At 41.7% G+C, this 19,906-nt stretch overlaps 1 protein-coding gene across 2 annotated transcripts in view; it reads right to left on the minus strand.

Moving 5' to 3' along the window:
* Positions 1 to 11,490: 11,490 nt before the first annotated feature.
* The window catches only part of GTDC1 (glycosyltransferase like domain containing 1), a 364,616-nt gene continuing 356,200 nt past the window's right edge, over positions 11,491 to 19,906 (minus strand). For both annotated transcript variants that reach the window (XM_054723540.1, XM_008143495.3), the window contains 3 exons: positions 17,371 to 17,441; positions 16,568 to 16,659; positions 11,491 to 11,633 (listed from right to left, as the gene is read on the minus strand). In XM_054723540.1, the coding sequence (XP_054579515.1) occupies positions 11,550 to 11,633; positions 16,568 to 16,659; positions 17,371 to 17,441 (247 nt within the window). In that variant the 3' untranslated portion in view covers positions 11,491 to 11,549. The remainder of the gene's footprint in view (positions 11,634 to 16,567; positions 16,660 to 17,370; positions 17,442 to 19,906) is intronic.

Here is a 19,906-nt window from a genome sequence, read left to right on the forward strand (position 1 = left end):
CTTTTAGAAGCCTCAAAATAATATTAAATGTTTTCCCAGGGTTTTTGTTAAATTAACTAGACCAAATGAGTACATATCAATGCTATGCTCCACTCAAATATCGATTAACCCCCTCTTCTCTCCTCCTCAATAACCAGTTGGTGGTTAGGGGAGGAAACAAAGTTTGTCATCTGAAACAGATCCGGAGTGAACAGGAAAGCTACCTGAGGAAGGGGGTGGGATTGAAATCACACGTCTGAACATATGAGGGAGACAAGAGTATTTTTAAACTAATAGACAGAATCTGCCCCCTGAAAAGTCTGTGCCCATCCCCACTTCCTCTTTGGTTTTTGCTTAAGGTATTGTTCCCCCCCTAAGGGGATGAGGTTAGACGTCAGTATTTCTGGTTTTGCTTAGTGCATCTTCATTGTATTCTCTCCAAGAGGACTGAGACTAGCGGACTCAAGGAACCCAAAGCAATAAAATACTTAGAGAACCGAGAAAAGGAGTTTTGCGCGCCAGGGCTGCGCTGCCTTGGGGGGTAGGGAGGGTCCGGACAACAGCTCTGCACAAATGGCCAGGGCTGCAGTGTGGCCACCCGCCGCGTGTGCGTGTCGTGCGCGCGTGTCGGGTGCGGGCCAGTGTGTGTGTGCGTGACAGTGCGCGTGTCGGGCCGAGCGCGCCTCGGTGCGCGTGCCGCGGGGCTACGAGAGGGTCCAAGCGAGTTTGAGCGCGGGGCGCGGGGCGCAGCCGCCGCTGGGGGCCCGCTCTGGTCCTGGGGCACCTCTGGCTCTGGGCTCTGGGCTCGGTTATGACTTTGTGACCTCATCGTCCCCTTCCTCCCCATTTTTCTCGCTCCCAGAGGAGGTGCAGCACTTTCCCCACCTCTTTGGACTCGTCGGAGTGGGGCCCCGAGGGCGGGCGCCGCCGGGGCAGCAGCTCGGGCTTCACGGGCGCGAGGGCGCCGCGGCGCGGGGGAAAGGACGCGGGGCCCGGGAGGCGGCGGGCCAAACCCTTCCCGCGGGTCCCGCGGGGAAACCCTTCCCGCTTTCGGCAGCACGGGCGCAGCTGCCCCTGCGCTAGGCTCAGACGGGCCCAGCCCGGGCGGGGCGCAGGGCGCGCGCTCTGGGGCCACGGAGCGCCCCGCGGGACCGAGGCCCTGCGCTCCCCGCCTCCCCACTGCCTGCGGCCCAGCCGGGCGACCCGAACCCCCACGCAGCCCGGGGCCAGACCCAACTGAGGGCGGAAGCCCCGATAGGCAGGGAGGGAAGGAGAAAAGAGGTAGCAAGCCCCAGACAAGGAATCCTTAATTACAGATTAAAGGCAAGCAAAACCGTACACCGCATTTTCCATGTGTCAGCTGACGCCGCGACAAAAGGAAACACAGAACACGGAGGGCGGGGGAGGGGGGGGGGAGAGGCCCCTTCTCGTCGTTTATGCTTTTCTTCCCTCTTTTATTATCTGTGCAAATGCAAAATGCATTAGGTAGAGACTGGGTAGGTGGTGCCTGGGGCCAGATCGCAGCTGCACGCTCCCTCGCGTAGGAGGACAGTTTGCTGATGCACCCAAAGGTCTGGGAACCTCTACACAAAAAGAACTATAAATACCCCGCTCGAGCACATTTTGCTTCTGAAAAACTTCATTACTCATACATTTTTAAGTTTTAAAATTTGGTGCTTAAAGTGTTGCAATTCATTTTCTTCAGTAAAAGCCTATGGCGCGCGCGCGCGCGCACGCACACACACACACACACACACACACACGTTTAGTTTTGCAATTTTATAGATTCCTTTTTTTTTTTTTTTCTGGCCTGGTCTCACAGCATCAACAATCCAGGGGCAGCCGAAACCGGTTTGGCTCAATGGATAGAGCGTCGGTCTGCGGACTGAAAGGTCCCAGGTTCGATTCCGGTCAAGGGCATGTACATTGGCTGCGGGCACATCCCTGGTAGGGGGTGTGCAGGAGGCAGCTGGTCGATGATTCTCTCTCATCGATGTTTCTAGCTCTCTATCCCTCTCCCTTCCTCTCTGTAAAAAATCAATAAAATATATATAAAAAAAAAAAAAAAAAAAAAAACAATCCAGGGGCAAAGCTGAGCCGACTGAAAGCAGGGAGCATAGCTGCAAGCACTGGATAGCACCCTCCTCCACTTAAACCACCCCCCCACACACACACCCCGCGTCTTCAGCTGAAGAGGAAAAAGGAGAGAGATGTGTGCCTTATGCCTTTCCTCTTAATTATGATCCCCAAACAACCTCCACCTGGTCCCTGGGATTTAAGACGGGCTCAGCTCCACGATGTCCTAAATTCTCCACAGAGGGGGGAGAAGTGCTCAGAAGCCCCAGCCCACGCACCGACCATTGCACACCTCGGGTTCTGTGCCCTCATCTCTAACACTAAAATGAGAGATGACCCCGTGGGTCACCCCGAGCCCCCAAGCATTCCAGTCTTCTGCATTTTCTCCAGCTTGTCGCTGGGTCAGCTTTAGAAACAGAGGGTTTGGGGTTCATTCACTGATACCATTGATGCACCCCTTTCAAGGCAGCAGGGCCCTTTGCTTCGTTTTCCGAATGTTCGTTTTCTGTAGATATTTTTCCATTTGTATTTTTTTTCACCAATGCCACTTTCCCCACAGCATAAAAAAAATAACAACAATTTCAAAGTTCATTTTCATGTGGTTCAAGTTAAGTGATTTGCCCACACCCCAAATAATGCTATTTGCTTCCAAGATTAATAGCTGCATATCAATAATTCTTAAAAACCTCCTGATCCATATTTTCAGTTGAAACAATTCCTAACCATCGTATGGTTTCTTTCAGGTTATGAGTCTGGCAAATGCCCGAACCGATACGTTTGTGGCCTGGTTGCCAGCCAGATGCTCTCAAGGCAACGTCAACAGGACTGTCTATGCTCTCCTCTCCTCGCTTCCAAGGCGGAGGGCAGAGAGCCTTCCTTCCTTCCCACCTTCCCCAGAGTGGTAATAAATGGATACAAGTCATACTAGGTTCCAAGCCCATCCCCCCTTCAGATGCATGTGTAGGAAAACCTTTCAAATCCTCCTTGATGCATCTAGTCCTTCTATGATTTAGCCACACCCTCCCCACTGTCTGACTTGATCCTCTGTAACATAAATAAGGCGAAAGAGCAAATGAGGAGCTTTTCTTTCCTTAGAGCTCTCCAGTGTTTGAGAGCATCGCCCTTTGTGGTTGTTTCAGGCCAGTTGTTGTTAGTTCATGCTTTTACCACCCACCAAAGAACGGCACAGGATTAAGTTTATATTAATAAAGGCTGTTCATGACGAGGCTTCTAAATGCCAAAGTTATGATTTATTTTTTTAAATGGGTGGAGAAAGGAGAGCGGCAATAAAACTCACCCCCAAGTCCCTCAAAAGCCCTGGCTTCACACATTTCACACATCTATGCTTTTTTTTTTTTGGTCTCTCTCTCTCTCTCTTTCTTTCTTTCTTTCTTTTCTTTTCTTTTTTTTTTTTTTTTTTTGTATGTACCTCTAGTTTTCCTTTAAGTTCTATTATTATGGCTAGGTGTTTTTTTTTTTTGTTTGTTTGTTTTTGACTCTTTACCTTTGTCCATAGCTTCCAAACCTTGTTTATTAGTTACATTTAGAAAAAGTATTATATGTTCCTTTCTGCTTCCTAAGTGCTTATAATTATCCCTAGTTATCCCCCCACTCCGCTAATAATTTCACAATAAAATCCTACACCAAATAAATTAAAATCTGCAACTTCAGACACCCAAGGAAGGCATTAATCCACTTAGTAAAATACCCAGACCTCCCCCTCTCATTTTCAGCTCTTCTTAATGCAACATTTAGTGATTGCAGCTGGCTCCTTCCACTCGCCTCCCTTCTTTCTTTCTGAATCATATTGGCCTTGTGTAACCTCCATTTCCTCTCCGGCCCCCCACGTTTGTCCACATACTTTTATTTTGGACCATGTTTGTCTCTCTCCTTGCTGTCTGGAGTGAAAGCAGTAAAGAGAGCTTCCTAAGATCTGAATGCGTTCTGTGAAAACCCCACCCCACCTCCCCAGGCCACTGGGAATGCTTTGTACGATTGGGACGCATCCTTCAGCGGCGCCCTGGCTGCTCTGTATCTCCCTGACGGGTCCCTGAGCGGCGCTGGCCTTTGAGCACGGCCTCCATAACCCTGAAGCCCAGGCTTTCCACTCGGCTCGCTCTCTGCCTTTGGAATGCCTTTCCTGGCAAGGACGGGCACTTTGGTTCGACTAGGATTCTTAAGTTACAATTCGAGGCTAATTTGTTCAGTTAGGTTTCTACTGGGAGCAGCTCCGTCTCTCACTGTGAAGTGCTCCCTGAGGCTGCTTAGTGGAAGGGTTTGTTGTAAGTGCAAGATGTAATATACTTATATTGTACTTGATTATCAGTTTTCAAAACCAGCTGCATGCTTTGATATCTGCGTAAGGAAATATCGGAAGATAATATACCATTGGTATTTATTACTCTATAATTAAGGATGTGTCAGTGTTTCCCTTTTTTAAAAAAAAACCCCTCTATTTTCAGAAATTCATATCTCAGGCATAGATTTCCCTATGAATTACAGTCTAATACCATATTAGAAGTATCTTCTTTTTAAGCTGTGCCTCCCCTTCCTTTTCTTTCCGGGGAAATAAGTTTCAGGGTGTAATTTCTGGGTTATCAGTTGGGGATGAGAGGAAGCGGGTCCTGTGCTGCGAAAATACAGGTGCTTCTGCCACCGATGCCACCTGCTCCCTCTGCCCTAGGCCCCTTGCACCGGGCGCCATCGGGAGCTGCCTTTTGGACCAAGAGCCAGCCTGTGCCTGTGTGGATAAATGGCTTCATCGCTGTATGATGGGAAAGGCAACAGGGAAACTCAGCTGTTCAGAACTATCACAGGGGCCACAGAGTCTAACATTTTAGTACCAGGAATCAATGCTTTTGCATTCTTCTCCGTATGGTTACCTAGAATACAAATTCGGCCAGGAGTAAGGAGAAATATATAAACATCGATCGGTTGCCTCCTGGAGGCGCCCCAACTGGGGACTGAATCTGAAACCTAGGTATGTGCCCTGACAGGGAATGGAACCTGCTACCTTTTGGTGTATGGGGCGATGTTCCAACCAACTGAGCCACCCAGCCATGGCTAAGGGATGGAGTTGAGCAACTGTATTGACCACAGCCTCCTCAGAAAGGCTGAGTTCTAGACCTGCCTCTACCTCCCCAGGACCCACAGCACCTCAGTTTCTCAGGGCCATCTATACTGGGGAGGTTGCAAGACATAAATGCTCACCAGGAGAGCCAGGTAAGTTGCCTCAGGGTCCAAATCCAGCAGACTGTAAGATCACAGGGAGTGACTGATTGCCACCCTACCCTACATGTTTATAATAGCAATAAACACTTAAACTATTGGCTACCCTACATGGTCTCTCGTGCCCCTTTTACATCAACGTGGGCAACAGAACAGTCCCCCCCCCCCCCTGCTGCTCTTTCCACTCTCTTGCCTGGTTGGGGGAGAAATAGAAGGAAATGGGGGTCCAATTGAGTCAGGAACACTGGGCTTGGTGCTCCCTGAAAGACACATAGGTGACAATGACACTATCCCATGGAGGGAAAGTTTTATCCAAAAATCTTTGTAACACAGTGTGGCTCCTAATTTTTGCCATTATTGGATGCCTTAATTTTCTCACTGGTGAAGTAGTAATGGAAACATTAAATTTTCAAATCTAAAGGACTTCAATTCCAACAAAGGTGTTACGTAAGTATTTTTAGTAGCAGTGGCATCTTCTAGTACCCCACATCAGGTCTGCTCTATAAATGCAGTCACTAACTTACAGGACAGCAACGGAAGCATTTTAGATGATCTCCCAAGAAACACCAATTCTTTATATCAGTTTACAAGGACAATTATGAGCCTGTCCTAGGTTTGAACATCATCACCATAGAGCGCTGAGAGAGAATAAGGCACCAACCGGGTAATGGTGGATAATGGAAGGAAAATGGGCCATAGGGTGATTGGGGGTCTTGGTCCCTAAAATCCTATGTGCCTCACAGGCAGGGAAGGGATCCGGAAGACACTAGGGAGGACTCCTTTTCACGGGGTGGACTTCACTGAACATACAGAGCCCACACCTGTTCCCGGGTCTTAAATTGGAAAGGGGACAGATAACAATATGGGAAGTGGGCAGAGTGGTCAGGAAATCAGACAGTTCTGTGCTCTACCAGCTCTCAATCTGTCAAGATAAGAAGACTGGCTCACTTAGCTTTTTCCTAGAGTTTCCCACCTTGCATAACAGTACAGGCATCAGTTACAAAAAATGATCAGAGGCTCCAGGGAAAAAGGAACCCGTGGATGGTTGAGTCCAACTATCTTCATAGTATGGTTTCTTTCAGGGCAAGCGGAGGAGGCTTGTCCTGCAAAACTGACAGTGGGGGCACTTTCTTTGAGAGTCGAGGGACCTGATCAATAGTTTAGAGCAGTGATGGCGAACCTATGACACGCATGTCAGCACTGACACTCGTAGCCATTTCTGATGACACGCGGCCTCATGCCGAGGATGAAACATTTGCTGCTCCTGAGGATGAAACATTTGCGACTAGAGTCTTGGAGTTAGTTTTTTCCTCAAAGTGACACACTACCCGGGTTATGCTCAGTTTTTTGGCGAAGTTTGACACACCAAGCTCAAAAGGTTGCCCATCACTGGTTTAGAGTCAAGAAATGTTAAGGGTGTCATGGTAGCAAAATTAACCATAGGCTTCCCAAAGTATTTATAGCTCCAATCAAAAGGTATAGACAATAACAACATTTAAGACATGTAAAAAGTGACAAAGAATAAGCCCATGTGTACTATGACCCAGCCTAAGAAATAGACCACTGACTGTACAGGGAATGTGCCTCTACCAGTTAGTATTTCTACCATTGCTCTTCTGACTTAACCATCATTGTATTTTTGGTGTTAATTCCCATGTTTTTTTGTTACATGTTAATCACATATGTGTATATCTTTAAGCAGCACATATAATTGTTTGCATGTTTTAAAATTTTTCCAGTTACATTTTAATGAATAGCTTTGAAGGGGGTGGGGGTGGATATTATACAAACACTAGAGGCCCGGTGCACGAAATTTGTGCATGGGTGGGGGGAGGGTCACCTCAGCCCAGCCTGCACACTCTCCAATCTGGGACCCCTCAGGGGATGTCTGACTGCTGGTCTAGACTGGCAGTCGGACATCCCTCTCACAATCTGGGACCGCTGGCTCCTAATTGCTCACCTGCCTGCCTGCCAGGTCGCCCCTAACTGCTCCCCACCTCTGCTGGTCTGGTCACCCCCAACTGCACCCCCCCTGCTGGCCTGGTCACCCCCAACTGCCCGCCCCCCTGCTAGCCTGGTTGCCCCTCACACCCCCCTGGCCAGCCTGGTTGCCCCATGCACTCTGATGTTCATTCATTTGGTCGTCCCTCACTAACCCCCCTGCCGGCCTGGTTGCCCCACGCAGCCTGCTGTTCAGTTGTTTGGTTGTCCCTCTGGCCGGCCCTGGGCAGCTGGGCAGCTGCCATCTGAGGTCTGCCTGTGCCTTGGGCCAGTCCTGGGCAGCTGGGGGGCTGAGGGGAGTCCAGAGGCAGGCGCCCCGGTGGGGCTGAGGGGACTGGGCGCTGCCATCTTGTGGCTGTGGGCGTCACCATCTTTGAGGGCGTGACAGTCAATTAGCATATTTCCTCCTTATTGGCCGTGGGCTCTGCCATCTTTGTGAGGGCATGACAGTCAATTAACATATTCCCTCTTTATTAGATAGGATTAGTTGTCCTATATGTCAATTCAAATGTTATAATGAAACATGTTCATGTCAGTGGTTTATAATATACTCACTTTATTGTTAAATATAAAATCTGATATTAAATACCACTCAATTTTGCACTGAAACTGAGAACCACTTAGGGCTATACTTGTCAGTAGTCAATAGAAGAATAAAACTCATAGACTAGGTCGACATTAAAAGACAGCACAGACTATCATTTGAAAACTGATTCTATCACCCACAGTAAGCATGAAACTTAAATGAAAATTTTTTTTGTGTGTCTCAATATTTCTGGGTAGCAGATGCTTTCTCAAAAACAGATTTTACTTTTAAAAATATCAAATATAATTAACACCTTGAACACAAAATGAAATCTTTGCTTCCAGATGCATTTCAAGGTGTTGAAATGAATCTATGCAGCCCTCTGTGGCTGGGAGTTTCCGCCGACTTCCTGAATCTGCTGCCACTTTTATGTGGCGCAACTGAAGAACTGAGAGTGAGAGCAGGGCACTTAACCTTGACCGTGTTTGAAGGATGCTTATTAACACAGGTGCATTTTGAGAAAGGTCTCTTGGCCTATTCCTGACCAACATGGTGTAATGAGTAGGGTAAGAACTAGGTGCCCTGTTATTTTATTATAGAAACACCAAGCCAGAGCATTACCTAGATGAAGTAAATTTAGGGCAAGCATAATGGACACTGTATTTTGATGAATATAAATAAAGATAAAAAATTCTTGTTTTGAACATTACATGTCAAAAATATTGGTCTTGTTTTAAACATTCAATTTTATTAAATTTATTTTTTTAAATTAAATTGTTGAACCAATTTTAATTTTAAATATCAGGTCTCTGGTGAGAGTAAGGGAAACAAAAACTACAGAGGCAACTTGTATTCTCAATTATTCTCTGACTTTATCAAACTATGGATTAACTTACTTAATAATATTTTGTTCCACCATAGCATGGGTGTTGGGAAGCACATGACACACACACACACACAGAGAACTGTCTTTTCATAATGTTAAGAATTACACTTTTACAAACTTTTTATTGCTTATTTGCACTAATACCAAATCTAACTATATAGTTTTACAAAGTGGCGACTTTAATGTAAATTTATTTTCAGGAAGGAATGCTGTCCACAGCAAAAGACAAAACTTGATTTGAGTTTGTGGGTGTAGAAAAAACTCCATACACAGGTAACTTCCAATACTATATTTGCCAAAATCAGGAAAATCCTATATAATAAAAGGCTAATATGCAAATTGTCCCCTAGGGAATTTGACCGACTGGGAGTTCGACTGCCCGCTATGATGTGCGCTGACCACCAGGGGGCAGCGCAGAATGAAGGAAGGCCCTGGCCTGCAGCCGGAAGGCCTGGATCGGCCCTGATCATCGGCCAGGCCTACCCATGCACAAATTTTGTGCACTGGGCCTCTAGTATTTAAATGTTTGAAAGGTAGCTAATGCCTCTCCCTTACCCCCATCAATTAGTGAGAAAACATTATGTGCCCTAGCCCTGGCCAGTTAGTTATAACATCATCCCAATACTCCATAGTTGCGGGTTTGATCCCTGGTCAGGGCACATACAGAAGCAAACAATGAATTCATAAATAAGTGGTACAACAAATCGATGTCTCTCTCTCTCTCTTCTCTCTCTCTCTCATTAATAATAATAAAAAATATGAGCCCACTGTTTTCATAACAGAAAAACAAAGTAAACTGAACCCTGTTTCTTGGCTGTGAGGTTGTAACACGATTTGAGAAGGTGTGGTCTCTGACATGGATCCTTGTGACGGAGCAAGCTTACTGGTGCAATTCATCTCCTTAGTGACAAACACTGCCCCGGAGAAGTGTCTCAGAATCGCTGATGCGTGTTGATATCTTCACCTTTGCACTGCTAAAAAGGTTTAATGGAAAATACTAAAAGAAATCAAATTATAAAATAGTTGCTGATTTACATCATGACATGTCATCTGTCACCTGACAGATGACAACTTCCACAGCATTAGGTAGAAGGGACTTCCGAAATAATCCCCGAACCCTCTGGTTTGTGGGTGAGGAGGGAGTTTGTTCAGGGGCTTCTCCACAGACTAGGTGTGATGTCCCAGCATACATTTGGGATCCCACACTAGTGAGGAGAGGACTCTCTGTGCAAACATGGACCTGGCTGTTTCTGCTTCTTACTCTTTCTGGGTTTAAATTCCCGGCCTCGTGGATCCTGAACTCCTGTTTTCGGTGACCCACAAGCACCCCTGCGCCCAGGCCTCTATCCACCCCCCTGACCTTGAACTGTTGCCTGCTCAGGGTTTGCTACCTCTCAGGGGCCCTCCTGGACCTTACACCATTGCCTGCTCTAGGTGGGATGCCTCTGGACCACTCATGGCCTTGCCCACCCTCCTCTTCCTGGCTGCTCCTCAGCCGCAGTGTATGGAAGCAACTCGTTTCAAAAGCCAGGAAAGTTACAATTTACCTGTCAGTAAACAGAAGATGGTTTATCAACAGACTTTACCTTAATGACTACAAATGTTTACCTCCTGCTTTCCAGAATGCAAAGAAAATCTTGGAAATGTCATAATATCTCACAAACATTTGCAAAACAGATCCTTGTTCATCCGGAAAAGAAACCATTGTATTTGCTGTCTCTTGACACAAGGCCAGTGTTCAGTGAGAAACAGACAGACAGACGTACACAATGACACGAAAAGGAGCTATGCTAAATAAAAAATGGCAGAGGGCACTTTATTAAAGATTTATTTTACAATCTCGCCGTTCAAAACATCTTTTACATCGACAAATGCAGGCAACTTGAGTATTGGGATCGTAAGTGACTGATCTTAAAAATACTATATTTGTAGCTGAATCCAAATATTTTCAAAGACTACTTATATCAAAATTACTGGTTTTGTTCGAAGTATTTTCATTTCTCTGTTCTTGCCCATGGGAAAAAAAAATAAAAAATAAAAACAGGTATCTCAGCGTTCATTTGACGGGCAAGCCGGCCCACTCCGAGTATTCCCCAGGTTCGTTCGAATTACAGCTGTTTATCTTGCAACTTTCTTTCAGATAAATGAAACACAAATGCAACTCTGAGTCACGGAATACCTGCCAGACCCCTTATGCATACCTTCGCTTACAAACCCCTGTGCCAGGGAGTCACTCATGTGTAAAGAAAAGGGCTCCAGCAGCCCCTTGGCCACAAACAGCTCGGAGAGAGGGCGGCCGCCCATCCGTCCCGGGGCGTCCTCACCCGCCTGCAGAGCCCCGGCCCTCGGAGGACACCCCGATGATAACCTGGCACCCCAGGTAGAAACCCAGCCAAGTGCGAGCGTTTGAAGCTGCCGTTTGGCTGCCATCGTGTCGGCGAAAAGAAAGAATTCAGGCACCATGTCATCCAGTACAAAGGATAAAAACGGATCCAACCGGAAATTCAATGTGGCACCACATATGGGATACATGAGCGCGGTTATACAACAGGCCACATTTTTTTTTTTTTTTTTTTTTTGAACAGTCTCCTCCATGTGATGCCGAGGACATGTGTAACCATCATAACGTCTCTAGGAATCTGTGTTTAATTTGAGTCGGGGTGGTGGCAGGGATTGGAGATCTGAAGCCGCCACAGGTTTGTGGCAGATGGCTCTGTGTCAGCTATGACAAGCAGCCAGGCTCGGCTTCCTCTGCAGATTTTCTTTTCTCTCTGATCAGGTAAATATGGGCACACTCTGGAAGGTTCCGCAGACGCTGCCTTAGGCTGCGAGGTTGTGACGGGGCCCCATCTGTCACAGGCCTCCGCCCGGCTCCGCGGCGAGCAGAGACCTGAACTGGCCGCGCAGGGCCGCCCAGCAGAAAGGAGCCGTCTCGCCCTGCGAGGGGAAGGGAGAGGAAGCCAGGGAGGCGCGTTAGCCACCGGGACACGACAGCGTGCTGGACATGCATGCTGCACACTTGCATCACCGACATCAACTGGGTTTCAGAAAGCCACCCAACAAGTGGTCCTCCAGGTTTACCACCTCAGGAAATCCCAGTTTCTGATTGGCTTAAAGTAGAACTATTTCCAAGCGCAGGAGAAAGCTCCTGTTGTGTGTGTGTGTGTGTGTGTGTGTGTGTGTGTGTGTGTGTGTTCCAAATGTGTACATTCTGCTGCCCATATACTTCCTGCTTTATGTGATGGATGACAGCTATTAGAAGTTTATCATCCAACGTTTAACTTTATAAACACAAGATATTCATGTTTTTGCTAATGTGAATCTTACTTTTAAGTGGTGAAGGCAGGAGAGAAATGCCATTACAATTGCGTGGAATTTACAAAGCACTTCAAGTTTACTAACAGGTTTATAGTCATTATTTCATTAGAGCAGTACCTCAGGGGGAACATGCTATTAAGAATTAAGGGGGGAAAAAAAAGCCTTCTAAGTTTACAGATGAATCATGTCGGGGTTAAGAAGTTCACCTGGAGCTGGGCTGCAAGCAAGCAGCAGAGGACCAGGAGTCAAAATCTCTAAGGGATCTGAATTACCCAGAGTGTGTCTATTGTGCTAAAGGTTTTTTTACTTTTATTTTCCTTAGACAAATCAAAGGATAACTAAGCCCAATAAAATCAAGGAAGGCAGTGAAGAAGGAGAGAGGGAGGAGTAGGGAGGAGGGAGGAAGGGGACTGACAGAATTCACCTTAAATGATGCTAATGCTGCTGAGAGATTTTAGAAGTTCTAAAAATGGCACACGCTTTCAAAGTTTCCATCTTTAAGGAAAAGATAGTGAGTTTGGAGAGCTGTTAATATTAGTGAGCAACACCTTCTTCACATCTAGAGTATAAGTTCAAATTAAAAGAGGACCATGATGTGGCCTGTCTCTTCAAGGAAACTTAAAGTGGCTTGGCTGTGGTTCGGGTAGCTATGGCCTGATCCAATTAAGACAACCACTAATGGCTTTTCTGGGCACCGAGTCTGAATTATAAGCTTAATCATTGTTTGGATTCACTTTTAGGCAGAAATCAGATAATTCTTCTCTCCTCCAAATAACAGCAGGTTATACAGATTTCCAGAATGTTAAAGAACTTGAAGAGAAAAAAAAAAAAATCAACAGCTATCTTCTGAAAAATCTTAAGAAACTACAAGTCACTTTCATAAGGCACAAGAAAGGATGGCATCTCTTTTACCCCTATACAGAACATTGCTCAATTCGTAAATAAAAGTAACAAGAGATAGGACTTCTGTCTGGGAAGTACCTACTTATACAACTGCCCTATTTGTACTCTTGCTATTTTCAATACTGGTAACAAGGACATCTCCATACAACTTTTTTTCTTACAGCATTTTAAAATATAAAGATGAAAGGTTCTCTGAACGCATAAAGCACTGATCTCAAATACTTGTTAGGAATATTTACAAAGAAAATTCACATAGTAAAATAAGGCAAAAAAAAAATCTACAACTTCATGGCATTAGATTTGCTTGGGTTATAAAAGGAAGAACTATTGTTAGTGTAAGAAGTCAACCCTTGGCTAATTATTTTCTGATTACTTCTGGAATCTTGTGTTCAAGTGAGGTTTGAGAGTCATAAAGGGCTCCTATTTTATCTATGTGACAAGTGTGTGGCCAATGTGTCTAACCTACTTAGAAGAGGAAACGTCCGAAAGTACCAGAAAGCTGCAGTCAACGGCTAAGCCAGGATGTAAACGTTTTAAAGAAATAGTTTTAATTTTTAAGATTAAAAAATTATTTTAGATTGTAATGTAATTAATAAACAGTTTCTGTATGCATTGAATTGTTCTTAAGGTCTTAAGAAAATGTGTGTGTGTGTGTGAGTGAGAGAGAGAGAGAGAGAGAGAGAGAGAGAGAGAGAGAGAGGACACTGCATTCAGAGGAATTTAAACATTTTGAGTCTGAAACCATTTTAGGTGAGAAGTCATGGGCACTGTGTTCTGTAGTAGAAAGAGTCACTTTAAGAAAAAAAAGTATCAAATTCTGTTTCTGCTTTTCAGTTACTGTTTCAGCATTCTGTTTCAAATCCTGCTTCACGTTATAGCCCCCAAACTCTCACTCATATTGAAAGTATAATGTCTCATGTGAGAAGAAAGCCAAGTGTTAGTAGCCTTATTCTAGTCATTAAATTTCCAAGTGTGTGAATCCATATGAAAAATTCTATCCTAAAGTGAACTCTATATGATAAGCAATGGAGATGATTTAAAAAATGTAAACTTTTAACAAAAAAGAGTAAGGTGTAAAAATGTAAAAGGAGCAAATTTAAAAATTCAGTGATATTCTATCCTTTTAGCTCTCAGAAGCATATGTTTTATAAAAGCAAAATAGCACTCTCCAATGGAATAAATCTAAAAAAAAACCCACCCTCAACATTTTTTTTTTTACAGTACACACAAAAGACTCTTCCATTGCATAAGAAAAGTAGGTAAAAAGCTGTCTTGGGGGAAATAATTCCCTGGTACTTAGCGAAGGCAAATGTTACCTGAAAAGAATATATACTTATAAAACATAAGTGAAAAAAATGTCATAACTTTATATCTTAATTATAAAGTTTTAAAAGCCGTTCTTTTTCTCTTTTGGCTCTAAATCCTGCTACAAAACCCACACTAACCCTGTGGTATTTCCTGTCATTTTTACCAGTTATTCCTGACAATTGCATATTAAAGCTCTTAATTACTTATAATTCCTGGGCCATTTCATTAACTTTTAGATTAATTTTTAGATAAATATCAAGTTCTATGAATGAGAGCATACATGAAAATGTATAATAGATTTATAAGAAAAGAATCCATGGTAGAAAAAGTCATACAAATGAATTATACATATAAGTTCTTATAAATGTGTATGTATGAAATATTAATTTTTAAAACTTTGAGAAAAAGCATGTTAGGATGAACAGATTAAAAATATATGTAAAAGTAGTAACATGAAATAACATGTTATTTTTTAAGCTGTCTGAGGACCAAGTGGTATATTAACAGCATACCACTAAGCTGACATTGCTTTAGAGTTTTTCCAGAAGTTGTTTGTAAAATAAATAATTAATAGCTATGTTATAGCAGTAGCTGTATTAAAACATTTCATCTGGAGATCTATTTTCTTTTGTAACTAAAGGCAACTTGCTGCAGTAACTTTTGAAATGGTTAAAAATCGGCAGATGCAAAATAACAGTGCATAACTTGAAGCAAAGTTAAAAACTGATAAATTTTGACAGTGGAAATACAATGATCAATACTTTACCATTGTCATCACAATGAAAAAAAAATTCTTTTTTTTTGGTATTTATATGAGATGATGGATGATAACTAAACTTAGGATAATCATTTCACAATATATGAAACTGCTGTATATCAATTATATCTCAATAAAACTGGAAAAAAATTCACCAGAAGGGGAAAAACAAACCAATAATTTGATGGTGAACTCACTGACAATAGTTTGGTGTCATATATAACAAATGAATCCGTTTGTGTTAATACTTGTTATTCTGCTTCTTCAATTTTTATAATCTGCACATTTTGAGAGGCTGTCACGTGGGAAACAACTTGATTAATATTTTATACAAACAAGACCACTACTAAACTTTAAAAATTAGGAACTCTGGACATAAACCTGGAACAACTGTTTTCTGTGGGAGGCTCCTACGTACGCGATACAATCGTATCGACTCCAGAGTAACACGGAAGCCTGGAACTGTTCAGTCAGCATTTTAAACTATTATGAGCTACCTTCTGAACCATTGCCAAGTTAATAGACAATGAAAGATAATGAGCTTGAAATTGGGTGTTAAATTGCATTTTTGGTTCTCTCCCTTTTTCTTGAAGTTTAACTGTTTCCTGCAGAAACAAAGTCATGTTTTGATGTATCACTATGTAAATATGTATTTTAGGCCATGAAAGGGAAAGGAGAGTCACAAGGAGGCAAACTGTGTTTGCTGGAGGGAGGTTATACATTAACATAGGAAAATTAAAATATGCTGGATTATAAAACTGCTAGATTGTAAACTATCCTGAATTTATGGAAAATGAAGATGCTACATTCAAAGAATATAAAAAGGTATATTACTCATGGCCTAGAGCCACCTTCAAAATCATAAAGCAGATTTATCCCAGTTCAATTACTCAGACATTTAGTGGGGCCTCTTTGTGTTGTTGTTTCAACAGTGTAAAATTCTTGATTCAAACAAGGGAAGAAAGATAATGAATAAAGGGACTGAACGATGATGCTATTTAAATTATGTTCCCTTTGCCTTTGCCATTCAGAGAGGAGACAGACAGTCTAATTCAAAACAAACTGAGGGTTTTTAATGTCATTTTATTAAACTGGGCAAGGGAAACATTTGATTCTTGAAAGTCATCTTTAAAATAGTTTAAAAATGAACACCAAACTTCACTAATGTCGTTCACCTGAATTTTTGAGGACTGAAGATTTCATTATGATGGGAAGAAAGGCTTATCCTCATTAGTATAATTGTAGAATCTCTCCTTTACTTCCTTTTAAACTAATGAGTTACATTAATCCAGGTTCATTTTTATAAGCCTCTTGGGGCTAAATGTAAAGGACAGTCATCTTAGAAAACAATAAATTTTTAAAAAAAGCATGTACCGTGCATTAAGTGCACGTATTTCATAAGACCTAGGTTAATACAACTGGCATCCAGTTTAATTAATCCTTGTTAGTGTAACAACTAATATCCCTCCCTAGCATGTTTCCTTTAAACATTAGTATGTTAATTAAATGTTTTTTTTTTAAAGATTTTTTTTCTTTGTACTTCAATATGGCATTTATACTGCCTAAATCGCTTCTCAATAACTACCTTATAGAGATGTTTCCTTACAATATCAGGTCTCTTGCAGAAATTCTGGAGCCTTTTTGAAAGCTGTTCAGGTGTAGAATACAGATATTCAGCTGCAGGAAAAACAGATACATTTTTAATGAAACAAAAACCTCAAAGCACACACTCGATATTAGTCACTTTACTAATTAAAAATGCATATTGCTCTGTGCCGCCTCGTGTTTTACATTATTTAAGCATGATTTTATAAGGTTACCTCAGCTCACAAGGATGTTTAATGCTAAATAAGACTGTGTAGTTGTGCTGTTTAGACATCTCCTTTGGGTGATTAAAATACATTATTCTAATGTAACACAATGCATATGTGATATATTTAGTGATGAGGTTTTTTTTTTTTTTTTTTCCAAAAGAACTGGTACTATTGCCGTATGTACCCTGTACAACAGTTGCATGTTATTAACTAGTCAATTGTTTAAATAATTTGGTGTGACTCTCAGTCCTCGATTTTTCTCTGTGTATATCATTAAAAAATCTGTAAGCAATTGCAGCAACGCGGACCTGCTTATAAAAACCCATCAGTATGGGATGTGTATGCTAACAATGAAGAATGCTATTTGAAAACTTGCTTTTTTGTTATCTTAAAAGAACAGATGGTAAATATAAGCTTACTCTAATGTATTAAAACATAAAATTTTCCTTAACACTAACATGTTGACTTGCCAAATAAACAATTGCTCCTGCCTAAGTTTATTTTCAAACTTTCGCATTTAGCACGAATCACGTATTAAACCCCAACAAAGACGAAAGAACATTAAAGCAGCTACCTGGAAATATTTCAGGATAAACCAAATCTTTGGGACAAAGTGGGTAACAACCACAACACACAGCTTCCAACCTAAAGAAATGTTAGAAAGAGGACAAAGATATATTAAAAAGACATTCCTATCATAGCCAGAAAGCAGTTTGGTTAGCCTAAGGGAACAGTATGAGCCCAGAGTTAGCTGGGGTGAAAATCATGGTCGGCAGTACGAGCCTAAAAGCCAAAGTTGCTCTTTTAAAAGGTTTTATTGATCATATATGCATTTCATAGAACAGAACCAACAGCATATGTTTTGTTCACTGAATTAATCAAAGCGCAGTTCTGCATTTTTTTGTTTTTAAAATACTGTTTAACACATTTTATAATCAGCAGATAAACACATGTAACAACATGGTAAAGTATGGGCAGCTTTTCTTAATAATGCTGCGAAGCCCCAGAATGTTCATTTTTCAAGAATGTTTAAATAAAATAGCAAATACTTAACTTCAACACTGCAGCCGTAGGAATGATCGAGGCACTTTTCAAAGCATCAGGAAGAAAAAATTTACAATCTGTTGTGATGGGGCATTTTCATTTTGTAGCTCGTGCCTCCAAACAACTTGTTATTATGCAGAATGGAAAACTGGTCCCCCTTTTATTGAAAAATGCTCATGAAGATCACCTCCATGAGCATTTTGCTTTCCGGACTACAACATGCGGCTCTTTTTCCATTTTATCAGAAGAGAATACTTTTGTTATTAAACAAAGAAACCAGAAAGTTTCGCTTTGTGACAGGCTTTCCCCAAGGACCACCTACAGGGGTTTTTTCCCCCGCGTCACTGCAGTGAGGGTTAAGCAGAGGGAAGGTAATGCACCTCAAAGGCTGTGTCCGTCCTGGATAATGGCTGCTGATCTGACATAATAAACCTGAAAGATACCACGGTCATTTCTGTTGGCTAGGAATTATGCAGTGAAATTCAAAACACGCTTTAAATATGTTTATTTTATGAGACACTTTGAATGGCATCCAAAACGCTGACCAGAAGAGGAATTTTATTCTGAACTGCACATTTTTTTCAGCCCAAGAATGATTGGAAGTTATGTCAATGTTTACCTTGTTTACTTACAGTGACAAAGTGCATGCAATTTGTTTTTATTTATTTATTTATTTTTTGTCATTTAAGCTGTTTTTAAGTGGGTGATGTGTTCCCTATTTTATTGTGGACTGAAATTAGTTTTAATGAAAAAGTATTTACTTTGAGCTGCAGAGTTTTAAAAAGACTGAGTTCAAAGTTTTTCTTGAGAACGGAGAGGAGTTACAGAATGACACGGTAGAAGGCACAGGACCTAGTTAGCAATTATTAATTTCAAAATCCAAACTAATATCTAATATCTAATATTCTCTCCTCTACATACAGAGGGTCCGCATAGACATTCTGGTCGGAAGCGCAGCTCTCAATGGCTCTGTGACTGCATTATAAAACATTCACAAAAGTTTTGAGCACGTAAACCAGAGATATTCTTTATGAACGAAAAGAAAATATGCACTTTATCTGAAGACACTCTGCTTAAAAATGCAGTGCTAGTCGAAAAGCAAATACATACGAACATTCTCTTATAATTACATAAAATCAAAAGAGTGAAGTCACAGGCATTTCAGAAAGTGCACATGTTATCTGCTTTTTAATAATGGATTTGAATTAGAGTGTTCTGTTCCCCGAAAGAAAATTGCAGGCCAAGTAACATTTTGAGTCATCGCATGAGCATGTACCATGCCATTTCCAAAAAACCTCTGCTAATTAAAATACAGCGAGATAGGAAGGGCATTATTTGATTTAGGAAGAAAAAATTCACAAATCGGATTTCAACTTGTATTGGTAAATTATCTTATGTTTCTTATATTTCTAATTCATTAAAACAAAAAAAACAAAAAACACACACACAAAATAACCAACCACCACTTTGGGGTATAATTTTGACTTGTTAAAATACCAAACCTTACTGTATACATTATTTGTATCTGGATTATGTTTTAAAATATAGTATAAGGTCATACTATTTTTAAAGAAATTTATAAAATTCATTCTCATAAGTTTCTCATATTTTATTTGGGGGGAAAAACCTTATCATCTTGTGACCATAATACAATTATTCATCATTTCAATTCTTATGCGCTACCAGTTAAATAATAAATAGGGTTCCAATTGATCTATTGTTAAAATGACTAGCAAATGACCTTTTTATTCCAATTAACAAATCATCTGCTAAATCTATGAATCTTAATATTCAGATCTATTCACTTCAATTCATACAATTTATCTGGAAATAGTTGTTGGGCTTTTGATTCTAAATATAATTAGCTGATAATTTTGCTTGGCTGAATTACTTTTCTGGAGGGCCTGCAAAGGCTCTCAGTCGCATTATCTAGCAATAATGAATCTGATAGGTGAAATTTTTTACTGTAATGAGGATGAGACACAGTTGTGACACCTGAGTCTACTAATAACAGAAGACTGCTAATTATCGACAGCACTTTTTTGTGTGATGCAAGGAGAAAAAAA

Source organism: Eptesicus fuscus, chromosome 11, assembly GCF_027574615.1.
Source record: "Eptesicus fuscus isolate TK198812 chromosome 11, DD_ASM_mEF_20220401, whole genome shotgun sequence".
Lineage (NCBI taxonomy): Eukaryota > Metazoa > Chordata > Mammalia > Chiroptera > Vespertilionidae > Eptesicus > Eptesicus fuscus.